Source organism: Aspergillus nomiae (assembly GCF_001204775.2).
Source record: "Aspergillus nomiae NRRL 13137 chromosome Unknown contig00113, whole genome shotgun sequence".
In the NCBI taxonomy this organism is placed as follows: Eukaryota; Fungi; Ascomycota; class Eurotiomycetes; order Eurotiales; family Aspergillaceae; genus Aspergillus; species Aspergillus nomiae.
Genome location: NW_015378168.1, coordinates 68,115 through 80,134, shown reverse-complemented (window position 1 = coordinate 80,134; position 12,020 = coordinate 68,115). Strand labels below are relative to the sequence as shown.

At 46.5% G+C, this 12,020-nt stretch overlaps 3 protein-coding genes across 3 annotated transcripts; 2 read left to right on the top strand and 1 right to left on the bottom strand.

The window, feature by feature from the left end:
- Positions 1-3,985: 3,985 nt before the first annotated feature.
- On the top strand, positions 3,986-4,582 carry ANOM_005141 (uncharacterized protein; the record flags this gene model as incomplete). The annotated part of the gene is made up of 2 exons (XM_015550398.1): positions 3,986-4,138; positions 4,454-4,582. Coding segments are annotated over 2 exons (282 nt in total), but the record flags the coding sequence as incomplete, so codon positions are not given.
- A 2,189-nt stretch (positions 4,583-6,771) lies between these two features.
- Positions 6,772-8,495, bottom strand: ANOM_005140 (putative acetate kinase; the record flags this gene model as incomplete). The annotated part of the gene is made up of 6 exons (XM_015550397.1): positions 6,772-6,930; positions 6,998-7,375; positions 7,434-7,506; positions 7,563-7,625; positions 7,680-7,994; positions 8,047-8,495. Coding segments are annotated over 6 exons (1,326 nt in total), but the record flags the coding sequence as incomplete, so codon positions are not given.
- Positions 8,496-8,773: 278 nt separating this feature from the next.
- Positions 8,774-11,948, top strand: ANOM_005139 (putative phosphoketolase). Its single transcript, XM_015550396.1, has 7 exons — positions 8,774-9,120; positions 9,171-9,245; positions 9,320-9,554; positions 9,612-9,764; positions 9,816-10,746; positions 10,810-11,635; positions 11,690-11,948. The coding sequence occupies exons 1-7, from the start codon at positions 8,958-8,960 to the stop codon at positions 11,725-11,727; spliced, it is 2,421 nt and encodes an 806-aa protein (XP_015407426.1). The 5' UTR covers positions 8,774-8,957; the 3' UTR covers positions 11,728-11,948.
- Positions 11,949-12,020: the final 72 nt, after the last annotated feature.

Genomic DNA, 12,020 nt, shown 5'->3' with positions numbered 1-12,020 from the left:
GGTAATAATAGTTGACAGGAACAGGACAAAAAGTCAGAATAATCAAAAATCCAAATACAGAATCATGGGTAGCTAGCTCCGTTTAGCATAGCAGCTCCCTCCCGTCCCGGGGGGAAGGTACGCGACAAGCTAGTTGGGTGTGGATGCGATCCATCGACCCCCTTTCTTTCTCTTTCTTTTCTGGCAGTGTTCTGCGCGCCGCCCCAAGGTTCCTGTCCCAACGTTTGACTGACGGCTACGGTCCCAGGCACCTGGAAGGTAAGGTATTTTCCCCCGTAATTACGGTAATTTCCCTTTGTCTCTCCCCTTGCCCATCTCATTGCTTCATTGATGAGTGTGTCTTACTACGACGTCTTACCTGAGATGATTCTGACGGTTTCAGGCTTATTTCGTCCTATCTTACTCCGTATTTGTTCTGGCTAAAGTCAAGGGACTCAGCGCTTCAGCTGATGGCTGATTTTTCAGGACGCCCACGGGATCGTTCGGAGTCATCACAACCTAGGTTCCTTTCTACTAGGGTAGGAGTCTGTTACGAATAGAATCTAGCCTGGAAAGAGTATGGTAACGGAAGAAACCTGTGTAATACGACAGCGTCCCATAGCTACCGACCTATGACTACGAATGGGGAAAGGAAACAAGGGAAGAAAATCGGAGCTCTCCACCAAAGTGCTCCGTATATAGGTAGTACTACTTGGTTAATTAAAAGCTACCTAACCTTCTGAGAACCGACTTCTCGGACACAGCGGACTGGCTTGTTGCAGGGTATGAGTGGGGAACTTACAGCCGCTTCCAGGAACCGCGGATCCATCCGAACCAACACCAATGGGGCTTGTCTCGATTGCTCTCGCGTGGTGTTTCGGGGGGGTGGATGGGTTAAGTTACCTATGGAGCAGTGATTTCCCCAAGCCCTATACTATTCCCTCGAGAAACCCTTTGGCTAGGCTTCTTTATTTGTTTACCCAATCCGGCTTACTCTTACCGGTTTGATCGTCTTGACGTATTCCGTTTTCCCAAATTTTCAGGCGGAGTACCTAGTGTGAGGCACCAATACTGGCAGTAACTGTCATGAAAGGCAATTGTTCCTTTAGACATGGATGCGTAGTGTATGAACACCTGAGCGAGAGCTGTCCATGCAGCGACATGTACTCGATATGCATGTACATATCTACTCTACGTCGAATGAGGAATCACTAGTAGATGTTATGTGGCGCCATGTTTGATAGGTAAGGTCTGCACAAAGTACCGGGTCAAAACCTAAGGCACCGGAATTGGTAAGGATATCGACTAGGGTAGTCGGTCGTACCTTTGGTAAGTTATAGGTACGAGCTAAGGTACGTATTGTAAATGGAGGTTCCCCATAGAACCAATCCAGAAGCTTTTGTTACCCGGTACCTGCTGTAGTGGCCTACTAAGTCTCGGGAGACTATCGTAACCAAGATCATTGTTTATTGATTCGATACTTCCCTTTTAGTTTGATCCACTACTCCCCTGACTGATTCGGTGGCGATTGGTTGTGTTGTTTGCCGAGTTGAGCTCTTGTTTGATGATGTATGGATGGCTACGATTTTGTATTGCATTGCCATCAAGGAAGAAAGAAAGAAAGAGCTTTGACCATGCCAAACAGAGTACATTTGGTTATTTCCTTGTTGCCAAATTTACCTCAGTCTTTATTATTCTATCTCTTCCCATTAATCCCCGGTCACCAGGGAAATCAGGGCTACCTTTAGCAATAGGGGCACCGGTGGATCCTTCTCATAGCGATCAATGATCCGGTAAACCCACAGTTACCCGCCCCGTTACGTATTATATGCGACCATCATTCTTCTCATGACCTTCTAGTGCTTCTAGTGTATTGTCCGTCTATTCCCCCCGCGACCATCAGAGCAACTTATTTGTCCTCCGGATCAAGTCACGGTTTTCCTCCAATGGCTGTGGTCCTTCTAGATTTTTCTCTCCTGTTTCACTGGATTTGTCCCGGGGTAACGCCGCTGATCGACTGATGTACCCCGATTTACCTCCTGGATCATGGATTGATTGTATTGCTACTAAGTTGGGTTAACTCCAGAGGGACCGTCTCCATCGGCAGGTCCCAGAATGCAGAACGTATAGAAACCTGTAATTTACCACTCCACAATTTGACCGCCCACTGAGCCTCGCCACAATGGGGCAGAGTATCTCCAACGGAAGAGGGCGGCAGAATGGTTGAGTTCAAGGTTCTGCCGAGTTGGCTCAACTCTCCAGCCACAGGATTCACACTGCAAATTGTGGGTTCTCTTTGTTCTGGCCTGTCCTGGACCAGATGTGAACAGAAACGTTTGATGTTTGACAGGGTTCGCTTACTTAATAGTTGCCTTAGCGGCCACATGTTTCAAATAGAACTGGACATCCGTTTGTAACCCAACTGATCAATTGATTATCTAGGTACTTTGACACGACGGTCAAAAAAAACAAACAAAACAAAAACCACCTGGCAAGACGCTTGTCAAATCAGACAAAGAGGCGTTGCAACGGGTTTGTGCCTCAGTAGTTAATCACACAGCCAAGAGTTACATCGTTCCAATGGGAGGAAATTGACATGTAGATTGGACGACGCTAGTGCTTCAGATGGTACCTTTTTGTCGCCTTCTGGACAATGAACACATGCACAATCAACGCCACTTGACAGATTACATGGTTTCAGATGAACTCGTCATCGCCCTCAATACGGAGTACGTGACAGAACAAGCAGATTGCCAACAGGTGTGATTCCAGAATCCTTCTGGAAGTCCATCCGAATGGTGCGGTACCATGGTTCCATCGCGGATCGTGCCATGAGCTTATGGGGCTTCCCTACATAGTATGCTGGATACGGAGACGTATTGTCTTGCTTTTTTTGTTTAGGGCGCAGACCGGAGATTCCCACCCTAGCCTTCTCGGGTATTATAGTCGATCGAATGACTCAGATAATACAGCTAAGACGACACTAGAAACTGGAGAACAAAGGAAGGAGTCTAAAGAACCGTTGGACTCGCCCACTTCGGGGCAGGGACGGGGAGTTGGCTGTTGGTTCCGTTTCCGCGCCCTCAATCAGGCATGGTCGATACTATTACTGTTAAAGGTAAATGATTGTGGTACTATTTATTAGCAGTTATTAGATAATTATTGAGGCTGTTAGACGAGCATTCGCTGCAGGTTCGGGCAATAGGCAGGGAATCTTTGTGGATCAATCGGTTACTGCCAAGGCCATCGATTACTACGGAGTACTCCGACCAGTGCTTTATTCTAACACAATAAAATCCGGTGCGCTGTGTGCATGAACTTGTCTATATTTGAAGAGTTTATCTTGTTAGAAATATCACAAGCCTGGTATTATAGACAGTCGAGTTCAGTGCCACTATAGGGTAACTCACGGTGGCGGTCAATATATTTCGACCAAATATTTGTCTTAGTAGAGGCAAAGATAGTCTCAATATCCATTGAGAGCCAGAAATAAATTACTAAAGGCTTGAACGGATCAACTATAGCAAAGCCGCATAGTCTCTAAGTATGTGATATCCTCCAATCTCTATTACGCAGTACAAATAGCAAACATAGATCTGGATGCATCAAATTCAAGCTCAATTGACGCATAACCGAAAGAATGGATAAAAAAGTATCGTCAACCAAGCCATGACGGTACAAAAGTACCTTGTGAGGAGTATGTACTTCCTCACAGACACAGATACATTATCGCCACAAACATTCTTCAATAAGCTGTTACTGTGCCACAATTGATGGGTCAGATTGATCCTCTATCATTGGCCTTCCATGTTGAGACATCGATGCGGACTCCTCATCTTTCGCGGAACCAGAATCCTGGGAAGGGGAGAATCAGAAAAAAGAGTTTGCTATGATCAGCGGGACACATCCGGACGAATCAGATGCATGATAGTCCCCGCCATAGGTAGGGATAGTGCGTTATTGTCAATCATCCATGTGTCTCCTCGCGTCTGGATACATATCCACTATGAAGCCACAATCCACTCCCATGCAGCCTGTCGGTCATCGATTGATAGGTTGTCCACCGGATCGACATGAAGATTGTGTCCGACGTATTACCGAGCGAAGCCGTGGAGTCGTCTCCTTCCTACCCTGTCGGCAATATGTATGCAACCTGTCTGTATGTAAGGGGGGAAGCATTCCAGTCTCCAGAGCTGCAGATGCACGATTATCATCGATCGATACAGCGACGCCACTCCTCAGGGCCCAAGGGTTGGTGTCCAGCATTCGGGTCTTGCAACTTTCTTGTATATATTCCGATTATTTGTGGCTGGGTATGGTGTGGTTGTAGTACTTTGGCTTGTACAGTACTTTTATCATCTGTTTCCCACCCACCCACTCACCACGCCCCCGACTGCCACACATGCCTTGGGTCACCTCATCAAACCCCATCACAAACATGCCCAATGACCAATACTACACCGTGCTCTATTAGAACTGGGATATCGCTGATGGACGGTTCTGGATCGCATGGTACCGGGACTATGGAAACGGTCGCGCGGGTGGTTTGGATCTAAATCAATGGGGTTCATCATGGCATTACCGCAACCATTTGCCTCGTTGGGTAAGAACTGCGATGGACGGGCTGATAGTACCCAATAGTCAGGGTCAAACGTCCGAGGTGATAAAAAAAGAGGTTGAAGACGGAAAGTTTTGAATATCCTACGGAGTAGACAGGCGAAGTAAGTTCTGGCCCGAGACGGGGAAGAGGAACTGAGGTTCCAGAATGGCGGGTGGATGCGTTAGCTTCCTTCGTCCTGGACTTGCCTGGTAGAGACAGCTCTTCTAATTTCTGGATGTTTGACATGATCTACATTCTACATAGTCCGGCCGGCTCCGTCACCGATAGAGCAATATGATTAACCCAACTATTCAAATGATCCCCGGACGGCGTGGGAACACTATAGGAACACTGCAGATAGGGCAGTCCCAGTTGTCCATGAGATAGGTAATAACCACCAAGGCTGACCGGCTTTAATTTTAAATTACATGGGATTTCGATCCACTGTCTGATTGGTAATGACCTTACCGATCAACTCCCCCTTCTAGAATTCCAACCCGTGGCTTTTGACGCTAAAAGTCCGGCTGCATTTCCGCGCTGGTACTAGTCGTGACCCAAGCCCGGGATGCATGTGAGGCTCCCACCAAAGTAAATTAAAAAAAAAAAAAAAAAACAAAAAAAAAAAAAAAAGTGTATTTATTTACCAAGAAGAGTTCTTGGTAATCTGTACGAACCAAAGAGTGGAGCTTGTCCTTCCACTTCCGCTTTGGTCCCGAATGACGGGTTCCTGCCTCTCGTTTCTCTCGCCTATTGCAATGATGTAGATCTCCGAGGTTCTATTCACATTTAATCGGTACTATTCGAGGTACCAGTTTCGACCCGAGGTGGTTGCTGAGGGAATAAAATGTATTTATTATATGCGAGGAAGTTTCAGTAGGATAGGGTGACATTAGTTTTATTCTATTTGTAATCTTATCTTGTTTTAATACATACATATATACATATGTATGTATGAATATTCCAGACGTATCCAGAGAGACGCTCATCTCGTTAAATCAATTGGCTGGGGGCGATTTGGTTTGGAGGTTGAGCAAAAGAATGTGATTGATCTACAATGCAGCAAAAGCAAAAGAGGCTGGCTGTCTGGGAAAAAGAAAGTCCACTTTTTTCTATTCCCCGACATCACCGATAGATTGGAAAATGAGTGAAAATCCAAAAGCCACAAGATTATTTTGCTCTATGTTTTGAACCTACTGCAGAAATATGCAAACAATACACATTCCAATTGTCATCAACCCTTCCCCTGTTTCAATCCCATCCAACCAATAATCAATAGTGCAGCAAGGCAAAGGTCTCCTGCTTGGTGATCAGACCTCTTCACCCCAATTCCTGGCTTTCCTTGTTTCACAACAGATCGGTCGATCTTGGGTTCCTACATGGCCAATCTTTGACTTGATCGTCTGCAGAAATGAGGTACCGGCAACCAGGCACAGCATACCCGCCCTGCGAGGACCGAGGCACGGTCCAGACCTTGTCTTGTCCTTTCAGACATGATTCATTGAGGTACCCCAGCCATTGATTGTCGTGCAAATGCAATGGTCCGGGGCATTTGGAATGAATCATGCAGCAACATTCTCTTGTCGTGTGCTCTTTTTTTTTCTTTTCTTTTTCTTTTTGAGGTTACAGTTGTGGATGTGGCGGTTGGACAGGTCATTCTGGTGGTGTTTTGCCACTAAAGTATTGGTCCTCTTCGGGCAATTTCCTTCACCCTTCAGGGCTGTCAGCTAAAAAAGGGTATTCCAAATGCACTGGTGATCCGTGTTCTCGATATGGAAAGGTAATTATATAGCATTTTCCGTGGTAAAAATCTTTTCGCATGGTTCTGGTACACAGTATATACCCTATCATAATGCTGAAAGGAGATAAGCGAGCAATCCATGATAGCTATAGCGATGTTAGTATCCCAGAACATCTATCTAGGCTGTATAATTGTACATTCCCCAGTTGGAAGTGACAACATAGTTGACATCTAACACCTGCGCGCTCACTCACATCTTTTTCGACTTTTTCCTTCCTTTCCTTCTCTCTCTCTCTCTCTCTCTCTCTCTTTCAATAGGCTAAGTTAATATCACAACCCTCTGATTGGCATACTGAACATCGAGAAGAAATATATATGACACTGGTCCGTCAATTATGAAAAGAGCGGCCGAACCAGTAGTCAGTCATACATTGCAAACTATGAATCGAAGCCAACCCATTAGGATAGGATAGACAGGGATAACGTGATTGATAAATGACCATATTATGCCCCAGAATTAGCGAACCCCCTGACTGTGAACTTCCGAGACACCACACCATCATGATCCATTATTACTTCCGTGTGCTAAAATGCAATTATATGCCATTTCGAACTTAGAAAACGCATTAGCCAGTGTGCTTGAGATTTGAAGAAGAAAAAGAAAAAAAAGTTATTCTCACCTGCTCATCTGTCTGGCAGACCATCACACGTGGTCCACTATCACCTACCTTGGAGATATCCATCACCGTCTGGTCGTCGGACGGCCCTTTATCATTAGCTGATGCATCAATAGCTACCCCTAGGCACTGGCATTTCTCGACGATAGTTTTCCTCAGTAAGGCACTCTTCTCGCCGATTCCGCCGGCGAAAACGAGTGCATCAACTTTCCCTTCTAACTTGACAAAGTAATTACCTATGTACCCCAGAATACGGTCGACGAGAATGTCGAAAGCAAGCTTATGTTCTGGACTTGGAGGATTCTCAACAGCTATCTGGGAAAAATCTGTAGTTCCAGTGAGCGCTTTCCATCCGGATTTCTTGTTGAGAATTTCTTCAGCCTGGATGGACCTAAGTCAGCTAGCCGTTTGCTTCTGTCAACCAGTCTCAGGGACCTACCGTGCTGATATGCATTTCTTTAGTGCTCGCAGGGCTCAGCTTTCCTGCCTCGCTGGTGTAATGAAACACAAGCCTGCCAAACACACATTAACCATTTTAGTTCAGAGCTAACTTTCCGATGAAACTCACGATGGATCAATATCACCACTACGGGTGGCGCCAGGTAAGCCAGCCAAGGGTGTAAGTCCCATTCTGAGAAAAACTTGTCAGCACGTGTTTTACACAATGGACGAAGATCATTCTTACGAAGTGTCAATGGACTTGCCCTCCTTGATCGCGCATACAGAAGCACCACTTCCAATATGCAGGGCAATCACGTTAGTCTGTTCCACTGGCTTGCTGAGAAACTGAGCTACCGAGCGCAGGATGAAGGAATAACTAATGCCATGAAATCCATATTTCCGGAGACCATTTGCCTTCGCGGTGTCCTGGTTAATTGGATACGTCTTTACATAGTCGGGCAAAGTCTGGTGGAAGGCAGAGTCAAAGAATGTGATACTTTTCACCGAAGGCAGTTCCTTTCTACAGAGTCGGATGATCTCCAAAGCAGAAAAGTTGTGTCTGTCGCCAGTCAGAAATGCATCCGGATCGAAGAAGCATGAACATTACATACAGTGGGGCTAGATCCTCGAGTTTCTCCAAGTGGTGATAGGTTTCATTGGTGATGACTACCGATCGCTCATAGTCTCCTCCATGAACAACCCGATGGCAAATGAATGCCAGGTCGTCACTGCTGGTAACTTCGGATAGGTTTGGATCCGAGAAACACCTCTGCAGAAGGAACTTGAAAGCATCCTGCGGCGTGCTCAAATTCTCCTTGAGCTGCTCCTTGTGGTTCGTCGATCCTTGAGTGTATTTCAGTGTTGCCGGAGGAGCTGTGATCCCCGAGATCTGTGCATTGGCGACGACCTTTGGAGGCTGCTCAAAGGTGTAGAAGGTAATCTTCACCGAGGACGATCCGGCATTAACCGAGAGAATAGATTTGCGTGCCATGTTGGAAGCGACGGAATCAGGAGGGTTCAATGAGCCGAGATGTACGTATCCACCGGCTTCCAGGCTGACAGGGAGAGAAATAAGTAATCGGCTTGTGGCTTATGATGCCCCTCTCTTTCATAATTTACAACTGAAAGGTACTATTCCATTTGTTCGTTGCGGGTCAGTTTCCCTGCTGGGGTGCAGTCGGTGATGTCAAAGGACTTGCATGGTGACGTAGTTGGGGAGCCGACATCATGGACCTGGAACTACCGCCTCGAAATATATTTCCGGTCAATCCTACGAGATTCTAGGCCCATTTAATCCAAGGATTTATACCTTAAGGCGGGGACTGGGATTTATCTTTCTCTCTGCGTCTGGAACCCACAGGAAAGCTATTAGAACTTGTGGCATCGCCCCCCAAGCTTTACAGTTCCATTCTCCATTATCCATTGATCCTTTGGCGCGATCCACACTACCAGCAAACTTTATATCAAACAAGCAATATCAACACATTGCATATATCTAAACATCTTCGACGGATCACTAACAATGCCGGGAGAGACTATCGACAGGCCGAATCCTAAGGCTGAGCCGTCGCATATTCCGGATGTCGTTGAACAGCTGCAAGTCCAGCTCGACCAGACTTCCTTGGATCAATCTACCTCCGATGCTATATTGAAATTTCGCCGAGCAGCTGCTTACATTGCAGCAGGTAAGATTAGATATTTCTATATGCAAAGATCACCCGCTTATGTTCTCTAGCAATGATTTTTCTGCAGGACAATGTGTTGTTGAAGCGCGATCTAAAACATGATGACATCAAGCCTCGACTACTTGGTGAGATCCTCTGAAGCTTTGTATACATCATCTGGTATAGCAACACCTTTGCTAATTCAATACCATATTTTCAGGCCACTGGGGAACATGCCCCGGGCTTATCCTGGTATATTCCCATTTGAACTACATCGTTACGAAGCAAAACCTAGACATGCTGTATGTCGTCGGGCCGGGACACGGAGCACCGGGTCTACTTGCTTCGCTATGGTTGGAGGGTTCATTGGGGAGGTTCTACCCACAGTATTCTCGAGACAATGAAGGCCTCAAGAATCTCATATCGACCTTTAGTACCTCTGGCGGTCTGCCAAGGTTGGACTTTTCCTGGTGAAATAGTATGCAGAACTTAAGCTAACCGTTTCTATTCAGCCATATTAACGCCGAAACCCCAGGAGCCATCCATGAAGGTGGCGAGTTAGGTTATGCATTAGCTGTATCATTCGGTGCAGTTATGGATAATCCGGATGTCATTGTCACTTGCGTGGTTGGTGATGGAGAAGCAGAAACTGGTCCAACAGCGACGTGAGTTCTCGAATGATCTACATGGGTCAAGTTCTATACTAACAAAAACAGTTCCTGGCATGCAATCAAGTACATTGACCCCGCGGAATCAGGAGCAGTTTTACCAATTCTGCATGTCAATGGGTTCAAAATCAGCGAGCGCACCATCTTTGGCTGCATGGACAACAAGGAGTTAATCTCTCTTTTCACAGGATATGGTTACCAAGTGCGCATTGTTGAGAATCTAGACGATATTGATACTGATCTCCATTGCTCTATGAATTGGGCGGTTGGGGAAATCCATAAGATCCAGCAAGCAGCCCGCTCTGGGAAGCCGATCATGAAACCCCGGTGGCCCATGATCGTGCTGCGCACACCTAAGGGTTGGTCGGGGCCCAAGGAGCTACACGGCCAATTTATCGAAGGGTCGTTTCATTCTCACCAGGTTCCTTTGCCTAATGCAAAGAAGGACAAGGAAGAGCTTCAGGCGCTCCAGAAATGGCTGTCTTCCTACAACCCACATGAGCTCTTCACCGAGACAGGGGATGTTATTGATGATGTCAAGTCGATCATTCCCTCTGATGACTCGAAGAAGCTCGGTCAACGTTTCGAGGCATACAAAGCCTACAAGCCACCTAACCTTCCTGATTGGAGGACTTTCTGTGTAGAGAAGGGCACACAAGAAAGCTCGATGAAGACAATTGGGAAATTCATAGATAAAGTCTTCACCCAGAACCCACACAGTGTCCGGCTGTTCTCACCGGATGAGTTAGAGAGTAATAAGCTGGATGCCGCTCTCGCGCATACTGGACGGAACTTCCAATGGGATCAGTACTCCAACGCGAAGGGCGGTCGTGTTATTGAAGTATTGAGTGAACATATGTGTCAAGGTTTCCTTCAGGGCTACACTTTGACCGGGCGTGTGGGTCTCTTTCCTTCCTACGAAAGCTTCTTGGGTATTGTCCACACCATGATGGTGCAATACGCCAAGTTCATGAAGATGGTACGTACCCCTTCCCTATATCCCATTTATTGACTCTCCTTAACCAGAGCGACAAACAACTAGGCCCGAGAAACAGGGTGGCACAAAGATGTAGCAAGCATCAACTATATTGAGACTAGTACCTGGACCCGACAGGAACACAACGGCTTCTCTCACCAGAACCCATCATTCATCGGAAACGTTCTCAAGCTGAAGCCTAATGCCGCGCGTGTTTATCTACCACCAGACGCCAATACCTTCTTGACGACCGTTCACCATTGCTTGAAATCCAAGAATTACATCAACCTCATGGTTGGCTCGAAGCAGCCGACACCCGTTTACTTATCACCCGAAGAAGCTGAAAGTCACTGCAGAGCTGGTGCATCGACCTGGAAATTCTGCAGTACAGATGACGGACTCGATCCAGATGTTGTTCTCGTGGGAGTCGGAGTTGAAGTGATGTTTGAAGTCATCTACGCCGCTGCAATTCTGCGCCAACGCTGCCCTGAACTTCGCGTTCGGGTGATCAACGTGACAGACCTCATGATCTTAGAGAACGAAGGAGCGCATCCGCATGCTTTGACAACCGAGTCCTTTGATAACCTTTTCACCTCCGACAAACCAATCCATTTCAACTATCACGGATACGTGACTGAGTTGCAAGGTCTGCTTTTCGGTCGGCCTCGTCTAGAGCGTGTGAGTATTGCCGGGTATATCGAGGAGGGAAGCACCACGACGCCGTTTGATATGATGCTCGCAAACAAGACCTCACGCTTCCATGTGGCGCAGGCTGCCATTAAAGGAGCGGCGAAGCGAAACGAGAAGGTCCGACTCCGTGAGCAGGAGCTGAGCGCAGAGTTGAACCACAACATTGTTGAGACACGGAAATACATTTACGCAAACCGCAAAGGTAAGTTGGCTCTTCATTGTCTGAGTTTGATTTTCTTGGGCTGATTCAGCGTAGATCCTGATGACATGTATGAGATGCCACGATTCGAATGAGTCCACGGTCTAGAGGAACAAGCAGAAGTTACATAGCCACAGCAAAATGAATTCGAATAAATTCGCCATCGCATGATAGATCTACTTGGTATTAGTTGGTGACAGTGGAAAGATGATATTTATATTTTTACTTTCTTCCAGATTCGAATGAATGCATCCAGTTCCGGGCACTGCAATCTTGGCTGATTGCTTTGTGGATTCTCGACTTCATGATTGGCCTTCGACTATGCAGGTCATTCATTACCCCTCTACTACTACTGTTTAGTACATAGTCATGAATAATCCTTTTCAGC